This window comes from Patiria miniata, unplaced genomic scaffold (genome assembly GCF_015706575.1).
Source record: "Patiria miniata isolate m_02_andy unplaced genomic scaffold, ASM1570657v1 HiC_scaffold_9, whole genome shotgun sequence".
In the NCBI taxonomy this organism is placed as follows: domain Eukaryota; kingdom Metazoa; phylum Echinodermata; class Asteroidea; order Valvatida; family Asterinidae; genus Patiria; species Patiria miniata.
The window spans coordinates 2284205-2296149 of record NW_024037076.1 but is presented as its reverse complement, the minus strand read 5'-3'; the positions used below and the strand labels follow the sequence as shown (position 1 = coordinate 2296149).

Genomic DNA, 11945 nt, shown 5'->3' with positions numbered 1-11945 from the left:
TCAGTGCGGTAACAATGACACCTGTTTTGCATATTATTTTTTAACAGCGCCCTCTTGGAATGGAATTACGACACAAAGCGCCCTCTTGTGTCAGAATATTTCATTTTTGTCTGAAAATGTATTAAAATTGATTAAATACTTTACATGTACAATTAATTGTTTATAGTCTATGTAAATTAGGCTATTAATTATATTGTGCTCAAAATTTCGGTGGAAATCAAAGGATTTTTGACCATTTTTGTATTTTCATTGACAGTTGCTATGGACCGAATGTGTACGTAAACAAACGACTGTTCTGATTTTGCGCAGTGCGCCACTTCTAATTTGCACGCAAGTTGCATTGGACGTGTGGAGGGCAGAAGTTTGCGAGTTGGAAACGACAAAAACTTAACAGAATTATCGGCTTTTGGAGGACAGTAGATCGCCAAAATGCCAGCTACTGGCAAAGGCACGAGTAATGCTCCGATTACGGAGCAGATCTCGGAGGTGTCACGTAAAATAGCTTTGCTAGGTGAGTGAAAATGTCGACATGGTCGATGTTCATCATTGAAGTTTGCAGTTGTTGACTGTGTTGCTATTCTTGCTCACGGGCACAAGACCCAGTTGAAAACGAGAAATCAATATTGGAAATGTTAGTGTTAGGAAAAGAAAGCCCCATTTTAGCACAATCATGACAATGTGTAACCCTATCGATGTTCAGTGAATATTGGGGTCTTGGAATTATTTCATAATTTCTATTTAAAATTAAGCTAGCCCCATAAATGTGGCCTATTTACTGGACTGCCTCCGTAAACATAGGCCACACATCCACATGTACAAAAATCGTGTCGACGGAGCCAAATTTTGATTTTCACATTTAGGCTTAGTTTGTAGGTTTTTTTTGCTTTACAGGCATACTCACCCTCTTTATAGGCTAATCAGAAAGTGCTGCCTTTTTCAGATGTATATTTTTCGTGAAATTTCCAGATTCATTTTTACACGTTTGCGTATCAAAATTTCAACATGAAATTTCACAAAAATTAGACATCTGAAAAAGGCAGCACTTTCTGATTAGCCTGTAAAGAGGGTGAGTATGCTTCTAAAGCAAAAAAAACCTACAAACTAAGCCTAAATGTGAAAATCAAAATTTGGCTCCGTCGACACGATTTTTGTACATGTGGATGTGTGGCCTATGTTTACGGAGGCAGTCCAGTAAATAGGCCACATTTATGGGGCTAAAATTAAGCATGCTTGCTTAAAATTTGTTAAAACAATATGACAATAAATTGCCAGATTGCCACCTGATCGCTGATCAGGCTAAATGCTTTTCCCCATATTTGTCCATTTAGAAAAGTTTCATTCTAATGTCAGGCCTACCTAGTCTATTTTCCAAAATTGGACTCTAGGCCGAGGCTTGGGCCTAGGCCCCTATTTTATATCTTAAGAGAAAATCTGAATTTTAGGTTGTCATAAATTCACAGAATGATTGTTAGGCATATCACTAGTTACCCAGTTAGTTAGGTAGGCCTATGTATTGTCGGCCTAGGCCACCAGGCCTACAGAATTTTAGAATGTGAATTTGTACAATTCTGAAAAATAATCATTCAGTTCTAGCTTAATTGACAATGAATAGGCCCTAAGTAAGCGGTCATACTAAACAGCGTCAACACAGCGTCAACACACTCCAAAGCGTCAACACGGCGTCAACACAGTGTCAACACATCCAAAATGCGTTAAAAGTGACAAAAGCAGTATGTAGCCCATATAGTTTCAGTGTTCTCCAACATGTAGAACAAACCTGGCGCCCCGCCATGCTTTCTGCGGCGCCCGCCATGTTTAAAAAGTCCCCGCCAAGCTTTAAAATCCTGCCGCCAGGTTTAATTTTTTTGACTCTACAGTGTACATTTACAACTAAAATAATTGATTTCAGTTGTTTTTCCACACATTAACAATGTATTTCGATGTCATAACAAAAATATCCCAGCCCGATCGGGGTTGTCTTAAAATCTTGCTGAATCAATCACACGCACGGTACGGCCGGCCGTGCAAACACCAGCGATTCCCCATGCACTGTACGTACTATACTATTAGGTATGCGCGATGTACAGTACACACTGACAACTGAATACCCAGCTCCGGAGTGTGCCGATACTTCAGGTAGCGACAACCCCGCCGCAAAAATATATATCTGTATTAGTACACACACACACCAGCAGGAGTACGTACGGCAGATCTTACGTGCAGCCCACCGACTTTCTTTTTCTCAGTGCTTGCACGCGCGGTACACAATATAATACGCGTTTTTGTACGAGGCAAACGAGCTCGAGGGCATGACACGCGTGTACATGGTGTTCCGATCATGCCGATTGTCAAAAGTTATAAATGGCGAGCGTGTATGGGCCCGGTTCCCAAAGAGAACAAAATCCACTTTTAATTTATTTGACTTACCAAACTAGTTGGCGACATTTAAGAACATACAGGTAGGTCATAAATGGAGGGAAATTTGGGGGGAAAATGACGATGACAACGACAAAACGCAACATGAAAATAAAGATGACGATCGCACGGCACCGGCACCACCCATAAAATCGCGTTAAAAAAAACGTAATTTGTATCCCATTTTGTTTTTCAAAATAACCAAAAGGTGTCATTTGATCTGAGAGAAGTCTGCTTTAGGTTGAAAAGCAAATTTTTGAATGCTAAAAAAATCGGGGGAACTGGCCTGGAGAATCGCCTCAGATTGCACCACAGAGCATCTAGAATCCAAAATTTTCCCGGGGCCCTTAAGCGGGCCCCGGACCCCACGCCGTAAGGGCTTCGCGCTCGCAGGAGTCCCCGCCGACCCCAGCGCCAACCTTTAATTTTCAAAGTTGGAGAACACTGTAGTTTGGAAAGAAACAAGATTTTGGCTTAACGTTGTGTTGACGCTGTGTTGACGCTGTTTAGTGCGACCCTAAGTAAGATATGTTTTTATGATTTTTTGTTAATTTCAAATGATAACCAGTTTGTTTTAATTTATTCTTTTCAACAAAAAAAGTTATATAGGGCTATTTTTGATTGATTGATTTATTTTGGCACAACCAGATGGCGACCGCAAGGCCTACTTTGAGAGTTCGCAATGGACCATCAGCCAGAACCGGGATACCATCAGCAAGCTGCGTAAGGAGAACAAGATGCTGCACAAGGGGCTGGCCGCCAGCAAGGCCGGGGACGAGAGAGTTATCAACACGGCCTTCAAAGAGAGGAACGTGGAGAGGGCCTCCCTCAGGGGCAAATCGGGGAAGGTAAAACAGAGAACTCTGTTTTTCCCAAAAATGTGGGACTTATTAGTGAGAGCTGTGTCCGAAACAAACCCATGACCGTGTAATTCGGATACATCAAAAGAAACATCTGGTACCCTGTCTGTTCCGTGCACATTCTCTTCAGTAATCGGCTCGGGGCACAAGACTAGAAAATGTTCATGTTGTGACAAGTTAGACATGTTCCGGTTTGGTCAAAGGCTTCAAATTTGGATTTTTGTTTTTGGATTTTGGAGCAATCGGTAACAGTAAATCCAAAATACATGTACGTTCGATGTTACATGTAGGGTTAGAAATATCTCAGATTTGCAGAGTTTTAATAAAGTCACATCACGTCAATCACAAGTCATGAAGTCACAAGCTATTCATATGAATTAGGCAAAACTTGGTGGGTACAAAGAGTGTGCCATCACACATGAATTGTTGTGCTTGACTATTGATTGACTTCATAAAGAATTGCCATTCTGGTTTTGTTAATTCTTAAACTTGAGGATTTTATTGTATTTCAACAGGAAGCCATACTTCAGATGGATCAGAAGGTCTGCGAGGCCAAGAAACGACTGAACTACGAGAACGCTCAGACCCTCAAGATGGAGAAGAAGCTAGCCGAGCTGGAGACACAGTATGCTCAGATGAGGAAAGATGCATCGGACGCTGATGCCATGGATGCGGGCACGTCAGACGAAGCAATGGTCAGTCTGATATAATAATAATGTGGTCCTTACAGCACTTTATATTATTGAAGGTCTCAATGTGCTTCATAATTATTACGTCTGTTCATCAGACCATGAGACCAGTTTTCTGCAGCAGCACAATCGGCGCAATGTGTTCTCTGCCTTCACAGGTACCCATTTATACTCCTGGGTGGAGAGAGGCAGTTGTAGTCAAGTGTCTTGCCCAAGAACATAAGCACCATGTTCCTTGTCAGGGTTCAAACCCACGTACAATGACACTTGAGTCGAACACTGTAACTATTAGACCACGGCTCTCTACAAAATAAAGTCCATCACAAGCCAATATGGCTCATCAGGACAGCGTTGGGCCGGTTTCCTTGGCATGAAATGACTGAGAATATTTCTATTCTCCTGGATGGGATGCTAGTCCATCGCAGGTTACTCCCCAGCTAATGCCATACCCATTTGTACTTCTGGGCAGATAGAGGCATGTTGGTGCGAAGTGGCTTGCCCAAGGACACAACATATTGTGCTTTTGTATTACGTTATAAATTGAATTTTTTTTTCAATTTCTCCATCTTTACTTTCACAGACCTTGCGCTCGCTGGAGAATCGTCTTGACAAGGCGCTCCTTAAGCTCCACGAGGCGGAGCACATCAATCGCACCTACCTGGCCATCCGAGACCAGATGGTCAAGGACAGCTTGACCTTTGGCAACGACCTGGACGTCTTGGAGGCCGAGATTGACACACAGAAGGAAGAAGTGAAGAGGTTGCAGACTATGAACCGGGACGCGCAGATCTCCAGAGACGTAGCCAAGGTTTGTCACAAGTCAATCACAAGTCAATCACAAGTCTGTCACTAGTCATTCACAAGTGGATCACAAGTCAATCACTAGTCGTTGGCAACTGGATTGCAAGTCGATCACAAGTCAGTCATTAGTCATTCACAAGTGAGTCACTAGTCATTCACAAGTGGATCACAAGTCAATCACTAGTCAGTCACTAGTCAGTCACTATTCATTTACAAGTCATTCACAAGTGGATCACTATTCAATTACTAGTCGGTCACTAGTCAATCACAAGTCGGTCACAAGCCATTCACAAGTGGATCACAAGTCAATCACTAGTCGTTGGCAACTGGATTGCAAGTCGATCACAAGTCAGTCATTAGTCATTCACAAGTGAGTCACTAGTCATTCACAAGTGGATCACAAGTCAATCACTAGTCAGTCACTAGTCAGTCACTATTCATTTACAAGTCATTCACAAGTGGATCACTATTCAATTACTAGTCGGTCACTAGTCAATCACAAGTCTGTCACTAGTCATTCACAAGTCAGACACAAGTCATTCACAAGTGGATCACAAGTCAATCACTAGTCGTTGGCAACTGGATCGCAAGTCGATCACAAGTCAGTCATTAGTCATTCACAAGTGAGTCACTAGTCATTCACAAGTGGATCACAAGTCAATCACTAGTCGTTGGCAACTGGATTGCAAGTCGATCACAAGTCAGTCATTAGTCATTCACAAGTGAGTCACTAGTCATTCACTAGTCAATCACAAGTCAGTCACTAGTCAGTCACTATTCATTTACAAGTCATTCACAAGTGGATCACTATTCAATTACTAGTCAGTCACTAGTCAATCACAAGTCAGTCACAAGCCATTCACAAGTGGATCACAAGCCGATCACTAGGCAATCACTAGTCATTACTCAGTAACTCAGTTACAAGTCAATGCAAAGGTATCATAAGTCAGTCGCAATACCATCACAAGTCAATTGCAAGTCAGTTGCAAGTCGGTCATAAGCCAATTACAAGTGAGTCACAAGTCAATGTGAATTTAACCCTAAAAGGGCCGGGGGGGGGGGCGGAATCCGCCCCCCCCTCAACATTTTCCGCGATAGCTTCTAAAAAAAATTTTTTCGCGACCCGAGCTATTATGACTTTTTAGCCTTGAGCTTTGCGCATCTTTTGATACCAAAAACATAAAAATCGGACCACGGGTTTGCACGTAGCAAAAAATTTTCCGGCGCTACGCGCCGTGAAAACTGAATTTTCGCATATAGGTCGTGTACACCGAGCAGAATTGGCATTCATACATATGAATAATTAATTAGCCATAATTCCAAAACCCTTTGACCTATAGTCATGAAATTTCTTGGGCATGTTGAGGAAGAGTTGTTCTATGCATGTAGTGAGTTTCAAAAATTTTCGTCACTCGATGGCCGAGATCTTAGGGGGGGGCGGAATCCGCCCCCCCCCCCCCGGCTGAGAGATGGTCAAAATAACCCGGCCCCTTTAGGGTTAAACACTAAAGTTTCTAGTTGTATTTTTTTTTTTTTTCAGGCGGAGCTATCCAAGCATGAGGAGACAGTCTACCGAGAGAAACGTGAGCGTGAAGAGGCCCTAGCAGACCTCCGGAAACAAGCCGAAGAAAAGAAGGCGCACGCTGAAAGAGTAGAAAGAAGGGTAAGCATCTTTGGCAAATCTACTAAGGACAGAAAATAATTGCTAAGCAAAAGCGGGGTTACCAGCCAAAACCTCATGTGCTGTACATTGCTTATGACAAGTTCCCATGCATTTTTTCCTTCTTTACACTAAAATATACTGAGCAAGAATTTGTGGTAAGCAATATGCTGAGCAAATTTTTTGCGCATCAGCTCTGTTGACACATATTGGGCCCCACTCGCACCATAGCACATTATATTGTAGGAACTCAGTCTGAAATGAGCAATGTTAATGTAACACCTCTAACCCTAAACCACGCGAGAAAACGCAGTACACGCGTGTTTGTGACGTTACTACGCAAATACGTGCATGAATTTCGCGCGTACTCTTTTTTTTTATGTGTGGCAGCAATGGAGTCCAGCGACAAGACTCAAAATATTGCGCATACGTTTTCTCTGTTTTCTCAAAATGTATAGTAATAACTGAGCTGAAACTTCAACAGGTTCGTTAAGTATCCCACTTAGGATATTGAACAATTTGTTGCTTCAAACAAACTAGAACTGTTTTGACGTATCAAAATTAGTAACAGAGACCAACATATTAAATATTCTTGTTACTTATTTTCAGCTTCACCGAGCGTCGATCCAGCATGACGAGCTCACCACTGAACAGAAGCAGTTGATCAGCGGCGAGGAACAAGAAAAGAAGATTGGTTCTTACGAGGAGGCATTCCATGCCATCAAGGATGCTACAGGCGTCAGTGACCTCCATGTAAGTAACCTCGGCGATGTAGCCAAGATCTTCCGTTGGGGTATGCTGGGACGTTTACAGTTTGAGATTTTTCAAGCGAGTTCGGGAGGTATTGCATGCGTAGATAAAAAAACCTAATTGGGCTCAGAAATACCGTTCAATATTGAGTTCATTATTCCTTGGGATTAAAATCTCAGGGATGCCAGAATTCTGGATTTGTCACGTTTCCAGAAAAATACTCCATCCCTTTGTGGACAGAAAATAAACCTTCTTGCGTGCAAGGAAAAAGAGGAAAAAAGATGGCTACAAGTCATCATTCAGCCAATACAATTTGTTGTGAGTGATGGTTCACTCGCTTATGAGCCAATAAGAAGAAAATTGGTTATGCACTTAGTGTTATCAACATGCTACAATCCTGGCCAAATCTCGCTGGGTCCCTAACCCCCCGGCTCCCGTTCAGTGTTGTCTCTCATTGCGTGGTGTGTGCTCCATCAGCTGGAGAGAACAACATTTGACCAGGGGAGTGGGTGACTTAAGAGGCTAAGGTTATTTCCAAGTGTCTCAACCATTTTGGCCGGGATTGTAGATACTTGCCGAGTAAGCATAAGTTTCTGTATTGTACGGCAAACCTTAGTTTGAGAGCCAACTGTCCTCATGTGCAAGACTGGGATCATTGTGTATGGGCTTCTCCATGACGATTGCCAAGCAAGTGTGATTCAATTGCGAATGTGTTTAACATTCACTGTGGACATACGTAACACTTGTGTGGTAGTGCGACGTACGTACGGTGTGTTACGAACTGGAAAATTGTTCCGGCCCTACAGCAAAAATCCACTGGCATCATTTAATTTGGTAGTGTTTGACTTATCATTTATGAAATGTATGCCTTTGGTATATACACTGTAATTTACTGAAAATAATGCCAGCATGGAGTAGCAGCTTGGAAAACAAACGTTCAAATCCCTTCATCAATTTCATAAGCACTTTTATTAGCACAGAAACTTCACCGTCAACACATAATGTTATCTTTGCTTCTTCGGTCAACTTGTGCATGTCTTAACGTACAAGTGTAGAATGTCCATCTATCGATATTGTGATGCCACAGTTTCATTGATGAATTTTTCACCAATGTTATCCTATCGCCAATTTCTTCTTCCATGTTACCAGGAGGTAGTGATGCGGTTTGAGTCTCAAGAAGAGACCACTAGGCATCTTGAAGATCTCAAGGAGAGCGGAGAGAAGCAAGTCAATCGTCTCAAAGAGGACAAAGCTAAGCTGCAGAGAGAGTTTGAGGAGATGAAATATTCAGGCGAGGCAAGACTGTCCAGGTGAGTGGATCCTGATAAATCGCCAAGAATTTTTTTCCAAGGAACCTTTCTGAATCCCCCAACTGGCACACTCTTTGTACCTACCAAGTTTCAAGTCCCATGTAAAAGTGAAAATTGGTTTGGCTGTACCATTCTCAATCCTACAAAATCCTACACAACCTGATGGATTTTGAAGGCTGGGAAGGTCCTATCGAAAGTAATAGTGTTGGGGCTGTGTCTTCCTCAGTCCTACAATTTCCTCAAAAATCACAAGGTGGGCGGAGCTAGTGGTGGAATCCAGGGCGGACCATTCCGTTTGAGTCTACACAAATCTTATTTGATTTTTGTCATTGTTTTGTCGTCCCCGCAGTGGACAGAGGATGCTGGAGGACTTTCAGACCCACCTTAAGAATGAGGAAGATCGCAGGGAGGCTTCTCAGGACAAACTGGACAAGTCCAGCAAGATCCTGGTCAACGTCAAGTCGGGCGTTGAACATCTGGCCGACAAGCTGCAGCACCTCAAAGCAGTAAGTTGCTAGACCAGAAATTCTTCATCTCTGTGTCAATTAATTTGTCGTTTGTTGATTGAAAGCCACCCTTCTCGGATCACCAGTGTTGTAGTTGAGGCCATCAAGTCACCAAAACTCCTCACAGGCCCTCACAAGTCAGCAAAAGTCCTCACATGACCTCCCAGGTCATCACAAACCCTTACGATTCCTCTCAATTCCTCACTAGTTATTCACAATTCCCCACAAGTCCATGACCATTGCTCACAAGTCCATGGCAAGTCCATCACAAGTCCATCACACGTCCCTCACAAGTCCATCACAAGTCCATCACAAGTCCATCACAAGTCCATTACAAGTCCATCACAAGTCCATCACAAGTCCATCACAAGTCCATCACAAGTCCATCACACGTCCCTCACAAGTCCATCACAAGTCCATCACAAGTCCATCACAAGTCCATTACAAGTCCATCACAAGTCCATTACAAGTCCATCACAAGTCCATCACAAGTCCCTCACAAGTCCATCGCAAGTCCATCGCAAGTCCCTCGCAAGTCCATCGTAAGTCCATCGCAAGTCCCTCACAAGTCCTCACAAGTCCCTCACAAGTCCTCACAAGTCCTAACAGGTCATTTCCAGTCTCAAGTCACGTCATAAGCTATCTAAAGAACTAAGCAAAATGCCCTGTTACTTGAGACTGATTTTGTAACTGGACTTGTGATAAACTTAACTACAATACCACAACCCAATCTCCATTCAAAATTTCTTCATAATTCCGAGACACATGCCCATGAATTTTGTGCTGTGTTTATTTTACCATCAAAGCAATCATATGCATTCTTGTTTCTTTCTTATAGAGCAAGGGTCACGTGCCCCAAGCCCAACTATCTCCAACATCAGATGAGTTTGTCTTAGATCTTCTATCCACCTGCGAAGAGAAACTCCTCAAACTGATGGAAGATTTAGACGGACACGACGTTGACGACACACTCCAACAAATGGAGGATGAGGAGGTATTGAATTTGTTTGAAAGATTGTAATTCTTATAATATAGGGCCGCTGATTTTGGGCTTTACAATAGTAAACAGACATATTTTACAGGTTGGCCTTTGTAAACGCAATTCCCCATTTTTTTTTTGGGGGGGGGAACCTACTGTGCGTGTTCAGAAATATACACAACATTTTGGAAATGAATCATTCCTGCAGACATTTTCAATATCAAGCATAATATGTGATGCGATCAAGTTACATGAGTCGTTTGTCGGGAATTCTCATGTGGAGATACAGGCCAAAATAGGGCCACTTCATCACATCACTTCATCACATCTCTTGGTGTTCCGACTTCCATAATTTTTGAACTAAAGATGGTACCAGCATGCGGTTTTCACATGAGTAATGCTGAGATTGTGCTCTTTTCAAATCTGTAATAAAAATTTGTTTGACCAGGGTCGACAAATGACTCATTTAGCTTGATCGCATCACATATCTAGTTTTAAAACAATTTCGCCAACAAAAACCTTTTTATAAAAGTTATTTTAACTGTTGAGCATACAAGTTTGTTTCCAGTCGAATTATTATATCAAGTAAATGGAAGATACCTTTTTGGGATATAAATTACAGAACTCATATCAGGAGTTTGCGACGCCGTCCCAGTCGATTATAATTGCTGTGTCTTAATTGTTTTGCAGTTCCACGTTGGCATTGAGGGGCAGATGCCTCAACATAACACCCGTATCAAGCTTGCCGCCGTTGCGAGAGACACTGCATATGATGGTACGTATTAATCACTTTGACCTCAAAACAAGCTTTTTCTGTTTCATAGCTGTACATTTTTGTGTTCTTCTCCAAGATATGTTTGTCTTTACATTTTGTGTTGCAAACATCATCTACACATATTTGCCTTTTGACTGAAATATGTTTTTGATCACGTAGATGATGATCTTTACTTTATGTGCTGTGAACATCATCTACATGTACTCACCTATAAACTGAAATGCTTTTTTGCTCATGTAGATGATGACGAGAGCGGCGACGATGAGGATATCATCACAAGGAGCCAACTCAAGAAGCAGGCCCAGACCTTAGTGGACTCTAAGACAAAGAAACACAAGGTCCGCGCTCGCAAGAAGAAGGGCAAGTAAACAGCGCCCCCGCCTGATTCATCAGAGCTGCGAGGACTGGACCGACAATTATATGTATATGACCAACAAGTCTGGTGCCTAGACTCGTGCCTCGACTCTCTGCTGTTTTTCTGTGGAATTGTATTTTCGCTTGCATGCCACGCTCTAATACTAAAAAAGCCACAGATGGTCTGTAGATTGGTGTTTCTGAAACCACGGATGCATCTTTGGTTTGGATTCCAGAGATTTATTTTAGCTCCCAACTTGGGGGCACTAGCTCAACACATTTCATGTTCTGCAATATGAGATTCAAATGTACGGGGTTTGCATTAGGTTTGGAAATTTAAGGCTTTGAAATGGTTGCGGAACCAGAGATGCAGCCAAACCCGAGACAAAACTCTGGTTTCACAAACCTTCCAATGACTTGTCTACTGCACTGTAATGTATTCCCATTTAACCAGCTCATGAATCCGTCCAGTTAAAATCATTTAAATTTCTGATGTTAAAATATTAATTGTAAATAGTGTTGAATGACGATTATTCCTTAAGAATTAGACATTCTCTAAAGTATAGTTGCTACAAATCGTGAAATGTTCATTTTTAAACCTTTAAGTCCAAAAATAACCACAGTTTTGAAACCCCACAGTATTGGAACATGCTCTTTTGTTCGATGTGAGTTGAAAGTACTAAAGTTTGCGGTTGCATGATCAAATAACTCCGTACAATGTGGTATCGGAGTTGCCTGGTTATTCTCAGAACTCATTCAGAAGAAAGCTCTTTCGGGTCATTCCATGCCAACTCAACAAATGTTGCACACCATCACCTCTTGGATTTTTTTCTTTTTTGGTGTACT

General features: G+C 42.1%; 1 protein-coding gene across 1 annotated transcript; it reads left to right on the top strand.

Annotated features, from left to right (window-relative positions):
* The first annotated feature begins 303 nt into the window (after nucleotides 1–303).
* Nucleotides 304–11706, top strand: LOC119720792 (coiled-coil domain-containing protein 151-like). The gene is made up of 11 exons (XM_038190637.1): nucleotides 304–511; nucleotides 3064–3263; nucleotides 3791–3970; nucleotides 4545–4772; nucleotides 6306–6428; nucleotides 7035–7178; nucleotides 8325–8485; nucleotides 8835–8991; nucleotides 9830–9985; nucleotides 10661–10745; nucleotides 10986–11706. The coding sequence occupies exons 1-11, from the start codon at nucleotides 430–432 to the stop codon at nucleotides 11111–11113; spliced, it is 1644 nt and encodes a 547-aa protein (XP_038046565.1). The 5' UTR covers nucleotides 304–429; the 3' UTR covers nucleotides 11114–11706.
* Nucleotides 11707–11945: the final 239 nt, after the last annotated feature.

What these genes read in the sequence shown, in the direction of transcription:
- LOC119720792 (XM_038190637.1), top strand. Translation starts at nt 430, where the DNA reads ATGCCAGCTACTGGCAAAGGCACGAGTAATGCTCCGATTACGGAGCAG. An exon ending in CTGAAAGAGTAGAAAGAAGG is followed by an intron (nt 6,429 to 7,034) that starts GTAAGCATCTTT and finishes ACTTATTTTCAG; the next exon opens with CTTCACCGAGCGTCGATCCA. An exon ending in AACAAATGGAGGATGAGGAG is followed by an intron (nt 9,986 to 10,660) that starts GTATTGAATTTG and finishes ATTGTTTTGCAG; the next exon opens with TTCCACGTTGGCATTGAGGG.